At 25.5% G+C, this 6,585-nt stretch overlaps 1 protein-coding gene and 1 long non-coding RNA gene across 2 annotated transcripts; one reads left to right on the forward strand and one right to left on the reverse strand.

The window, feature by feature from the left end:
• The first annotated feature begins 4 nt into the window (after positions 1-4).
• On the forward strand, positions 5-3,693 carry LOC107069359 (spermine oxidase). The gene is given in 4 exon segments (XM_015326616.2): positions 5-220; positions 465-1,008; positions 1,394-1,542; positions 1,545-3,693. Coding segments are annotated over 4 exon segments (1,563 nt in total). The 5' UTR covers positions 5-42; the 3' UTR covers positions 2,237-3,693.
• A 458-nt stretch (positions 3,694-4,151) lies between these two features.
• On the reverse strand, positions 4,152-5,547 carry LOC149033287 (uncharacterized). Its single transcript, XR_016175758.1, has 2 exons — positions 5,230-5,547; positions 4,152-4,973 (listed from the first exon to the last, which is right to left on the reverse strand). It is a non-coding gene; the product is annotated as an uncharacterized LOC149033287 (long non-coding RNA).
• Between the last annotated feature and the right edge of the window lie 1,038 nt (positions 5,548-6,585).

The following is a 6,585-nucleotide window of genomic DNA, read 5'->3' on the forward strand; positions in this document are numbered from 1 at the left end:
AGTACTGTAGTTATATATATTGTCAGTTACAATGCATTGAACATGGCGGAAGTCACAGAGCAGCAAGAGAATAGCCATGTCTCGTGTAAAATCTTGATTATCGGAGCGGGCATGGCTGGATTGTCTGCTGCAAATCATTTATTGAAAAATAATGAAACAGATTTTCTAATTGTCGAAGCAAGGGAACGTATAGGAGGCCGAATTATAGCAACACAACTTGGTATGTGTTGAATTAACCTCTGTTCTAATATACATTTTAACAATCAATAAAAAGTCTTGTATTATTGTACAAATTTTGAATAAAAATTAATTTCAAATATATAAATTATTACAATTTTGTAAATGTAATTATTAATTACAATAATGATCAATATTTTATGTGATTTTATCACATCATAACTACGGTCACCACATATATTGTTTTTATTTCTTACTGTATAATACACTGTATAATTTCAATTTAGGAAAGGAAAAAGTAGAACTTGGAGCAAACTGGATTCATGGAGTATTGGGAAATCCTATTTTTGAATTAGCAATGGCACATGGATTGATAGATATTATAAATATACCAAAACCACACAAATTTATAGTAGCTACGATGGAGGATGGAAAACATTTGCCATTTTCTATTTTGCAAGAGATATTTGAAGCCTATGTGTGTTTTTTAAGACGTTGTGAAGAATACTTTTTAAGTGCATATAATCCTCCCGTTGGTATTAATAATGTTGGAGCACATGTGGCATTAGAGGCTGATATTTATTTGTCATCTTTACCGATTGAACAAAGAAGAATAAGGCAGTTACTTTTTGATTGTTTGCTCAAAAGAGAAGCTTGTATTACTGGCTGTGATAATATGGAAGAAGTTGATCTTATGGAAATGGGCTCTTATGCTGAACTACAGGGTGGAAATATTCGTCTACGAAATGGATATAGTGCAATATTGGAGCCAATAACAAAAGATATACCAAAGAACTGTATACTAACTAAACACGTTGTTACTAAAATTAGGTAAATTATTAGACACCTTTTAATCATTCAATATTAACCGTGTTGCATAGTTTTTTTTTGTTTTTTTTTTTTTTTTTTTTTTTTTTTTTAAATAAAATCTTTTATTTACCTTTATTATTCATTTTGTTTATTCTTTCTAAATGTTAACATAAGTTATATGCTTTTACTGTATACTCTATTATTAATTTTTCTTTGCTTCAAATTTTATGTTATCAATTTGTGTATACTTTTTATATATATATATATATATATATATACTACTTTTAAGCAATACAAATGCATTATAATAATGAATAATGCATACACAGGTGTAATAATAATATATGAAATGTAATTAATGTATATAAAAGTTAAAACGATGTTTATATGATAATCATAATTACAGATGGCAAAAACAGGAATGTGAGAATGATGCAGCATCTGATGTTGCGACAAATAGCACTAGTAGAAATAAGATTATAGAAATACAATGTGAAAATGGAAAAATGATAACCGCCGAACATATAATATGTACATTGCCCTTAGGAGTACTTAAAAAAAGGCCAATGATATTTTTGAGCCACCCTTACCAGATAATAAACTTCAAGCAATAAATAGACTTATGTTTGGTACTGTAGATAAAATATATTTAGAATACGAAAGGCCTTTTTTAAATCCCGAAGTATCCGAAGTTATGTTACTTTGGGATGATAGAGGATTGTCTGAGGACGATAGAAAAGATTTAAGTAAAACGTGGTTTAGAAAAATCTATTCTTTTATTAAAATATCCGATACGCTTCTTCTTGGTTGGATATCGGGAAAGGCTGCAGAATATATGGAACAATTGAGTACAACTGAAATATCAGAAGTGTGCACATCAATTTTAAGACGATTTCTCAATGATCCCTTTATACCAGCACCTAAACGTTGTTTACGTACCTCTTGGCATTCTCAGCCATTCACGTGTGGTTCTTACACATCTATGGCTGTTGGTGCAAGTCAATTAGATATCAAGCATTTAGCTGAACCATTGATATTACAAGATCAACCTTCCAAAATTATGATAACGTTTGCTGGTGAACACACACACTCATCATTTTACAGTACTGTACATGGTGCATATTTAACTGGTCGTACTGCAGCTCAATTGTTAATAGAATCAAGAAGAAGTGAACAAAATCATATAAGTCTTAGTTGTGAGGGTACTAATGATCTTAGCTCATGGATTCAAGGAATATCTTTATCTTAAAATTTAAACATTATATATATATATATATATATATATATATACATATATGTATGTGTATATATACAGTATTTTGTTTCCAAACAAAAGCATTTTGTGTATTGCTTGAACAAAAAAAAAGTAATCAATACTTAGCCATTTATGACGAAGGCAAATTAATTAATAATCTAATACTTAACAAACCAAACGAAAACAAAAAAAGAAAATCAATAATTAAATAAAATTAATGATCTTAGTTGCAATTCTAATTTGTGTGCATGTTGAACAATTTTCAAATGGTATTAATTTCAAATTACCAGCCTTTATCAATCTCTTAACAAATTCATTTGTTAAATATTTATTAATTGATTGACAATGAGATGCACGTCGTCGCGCGTATTTCTTTTTGAAAAAAAGAAAGTTTTAATGTTTTGTTTTTATTGTACAAATATATAAACAATAATAACAAGAGAACAAAGTGATATATATATATATATTTAAAAGGAAATAAATTCTAGAAGCGTTTTGAGACGCGACTGATTTTTAGAAATATTATAATTGCACAATGAATGTACATTTTTATTTGATTTAAAATTAATCAATTATTCTAATGCTTATTTATTAGAATATTTTATCTCAACGTTCTCTCTCTCTCTATCTATCTCTACCTCTGTCTCTGTCTTTTTTTTATTTTTTTTTATTAAATAGTATTTAATTTTTATTATATAAATTAGATAATCAAACAAATTTTATCTCAAACTATTTAAATTAATATTATTAATATTGTATGTATGTACAATTGATGATATAGAATTTTTTTATTTTATTAGTAAAAATTCATTTATATATATATATATATATAAAGAAATTTTCTATATTAATGTCATTTCCAAAGTATTGTAAAATCATCACCATTTATTAACTTAATAGTGTAATTTTATCATTGTAAATTGTTCCTTTCATATTAATAGCTGTGTTATTTTGAATTGAATTTATTTATTTCTGTATTCGTGTTGGCTCGCTTTATGAACAATACTAAAAGATCAAAAATATTTCTTAAAAAAATAATAAACAACTAATTAATAATATTATATATTTTATATATATGCTATGAAATATATAATATTATTTATTTATATATAAATAAATTAATTTCATAATGATACACAGTTTGACTACAGAAAATTTGGTGCCATATTGTGTTCCTTTTCATTGTGCCTATATTTGTAATAGAATGAAAATATAAAATGAAACAATGAAAGATTTAAAATAAATAATAAAAAGAAACAAACAAATTAAATTAAATGAACAATTTGTCAGGCGAATGAACCCAATTTGGCGAACACACGAATTTACTTATCATCATATTTCATTAAATTTCAAATAACGATTCAAATCTCTTTTATTAAATAATGTACATTTAATTAAATATCATGTATTGTATATATAATAATAATAATAAAAAAAAGGATTATTTGTAATTATTATTATTATTAATTCATTTCTCTATATGCGTTGTATAATACGTGGATAAACAAAAAAAAAAAACAATCTATTACGTTTATGAAATATCAAAATATATTTATTTGTGTATCCAACGATTATTGTCTTTCGATAAATAATAATAATAATAATAATAATAATGTTTTATTTTAATGTTAAGATTTTTTTTTGTATTCTGTAGTAAAAACAAGAAACAACAACAAAAAAATAATTATAATCATATCGATTTGGAATAAATATTTTTGAAATATTACTAACAATTGTGCTTCGTATCAGATTTTTAAAACTTTACACCATTTTCAATACTCAACCATTTTCAAAAGAAAAAAAATTATAAAACAAAGTGAAAAAATATGCATTCTTATATGTCAGTTCGTTAGATAAAAAAATACATTTTTTACAGTTTAATTAAAAGAAAAAATATAAATATAAAAAATCCTAAGTCCTCCCTAACTTTAGACGGTTGGTTGAAAAGTTTTGAGTCTAGCATAATAAGGGATGAAAAATTTTCAGCTTTACACGAAAGAAACCATTTTCTGATATATATTATTTTGTCTGTTAATATAAAATACTACTTATTAGATAAATTTGAAAAAGATTAAGTAAAAAATATTGAAATAAAAAAATAATTTATTCAATTGGTAACTTACCGACTGATGATAATCTACTAATAAGTTATTTATTTACACACAACCATTTCTAATTACGATCTAATGTATAATTACATATTATATAAAAGATTTTTAATGTAATAGAAAACATTTGTTAAAATAAAGAACAAATTTACTTTTGTTAATCCCTTGTTTTTTTTTTACCTGTATTTGTTACCTTTTCTCTACACATGCTTCATTTCAATGAGTAATATCAAATGGATATCTTTGAGAAAAAATAATAATAATAATAATAAAAGGCTTTATAAATTGATAAAAAGCACAAATTATATAAAAAAAAAAAAAACATTGTTTGTTACTTTCCTTTCTTTTTTGAATTTTTAATGGAAGAACATAACTTACATGGAAGTTTGTATGATTTCTATGTTACTTCTTCATGTATCGTGTGATCCTGTTACAAATGTAACAACTTGTCCCGTTTTAAAACCATACATTTGAAATCTCAAATGGACAAGCATAATATATCAGAGCAGAGGTTATGTTTCTACATTCCATCTCCTTATTAATCATGCGATTCTATTACAATGTTAGATTTGTATCGATGGGATTGATTGGTTTCTTATTGTGTCCGTATAATTGAACAATTTCTATAGGAAAAAATATAATTTATCATAGGAGATATTATTATAATCAAAAAATTATTTATATTATAAAATTATTTTCATAATTATTAAAATATTATGATACATTTTTCTTAATGTTTATACATTAAGTTCTTATCAAATTTTTACAGTTGAACAAGTTCATTCGCTGTAATACGTTGAGATAAGATAATTTATGTTTAACCATCCTAACCCTATGGTAAATCACCATTAATAATAATACAGTGATTATAGAGATTACCATTAAAACTAATTTCGATATTATATAAAGTTTACTACTTAAAACTTTAAAATCCGCTCCACCATTCTCTCGTTTAATTGTAGAAATGGTGGTAGCATTTTGTTACCACCCCAATCAAATCAGTAATTGTTAAAGTCGACATATCTTGCGTGACCCCATTACAAAGAGAGGGGTTGAAGGAGGGAGGGGGATAAGGGTTAAACTGATCGATAATAATATATTATCCCTGTATCATATATTACATATTCATTTTATTATATTATTCACCTAATTTGTATGTAATTACTGTAAAAGTAAATATTATTATTTTCTTCAACCATTTTCCTCCATTACACTTAATACGACAAAAAAAATGTAATAAATAGATGGATGAATTAAAAAAAAAAAAAAAAACAATTTACAGGTACAAAAAGAAAAAAAAACCGATTTACATGAAAAGTAAAAAAAAAAAATAACTAGAGGGCTCTTCTTGCGTATAGGGAATGACTAGAAGTAACATTTCACGAGTTACAATAGAAATTTCCTAGTATTTTGAAATCGATAAAATGTCGGGTGTAGTTTTCTTACAAGATGAAACATTTCTCGTGTGCCTAATCGACCATCTATAATCATTTTTATTCCAGTCAAAGGGAGGTTCTTTACTCGGTCGGTAAATTCATGTAACCAATCGACGCGCGGCGGCCATTTAAATTTTCTTCTGTTTTTTTTTTTTTTTATTATTCGATACAATTTTTTTTTTCGACTAATGACACACTAAAGATTTTTATTATTATTATTATTATTATTATTATTATTATAATGTAAATTCAAATAAAATTCTATATTAAAATCATAACAATTATCGTTAATTAATTTCATTACAAATTACGATGAATGAATTTTTAACGATATAAACAAATACCACGAATTATTTCTATGAATGAAATTATTGTGATAGGGTAGGTATTTAATTATTTTTTAAAAATTACTTTCTACGTATAATTCAATTAAAATATTATTCACAAGTATGAACAAGTTAATTGAGTCAATTTCTTGTGTCACATAATTACAATACTAATAATAATAATAAAAACAAAAAAAGGGGAACTGAAAGAAATGAAATGAAATAAAAATAAAAAAAAAAATTATATTTCACAATTACTGTTATAAATTTAAAAAAAAAAGAGTGAAAGAGAGAGAGAGAGAGAGAGAGAGGGATAGAGATAGAAAGCAAAGTTAGAATGAAAGATAAAAGGATAGAGAGAGAAAGAGTATTCCTCTGGATCAACAAGTGTCGAACTACCCTCGATGTGTTGTAAGAAGAGGAAAAGAGGAGGATAGGTGAGCGAGCACCACCACCACCACCACCACCACCAC

The sequence above is a fragment of the Polistes dominula genome, unplaced genomic scaffold, assembly GCF_049000335.1.
Source record: "Polistes dominula isolate Pdom_NZ unplaced genomic scaffold, Pdom_raw_medaka contig_49, whole genome shotgun sequence".
Classification (NCBI taxonomy): domain Eukaryota; kingdom Metazoa; phylum Arthropoda; class Insecta; order Hymenoptera; family Vespidae; genus Polistes; species Polistes dominula.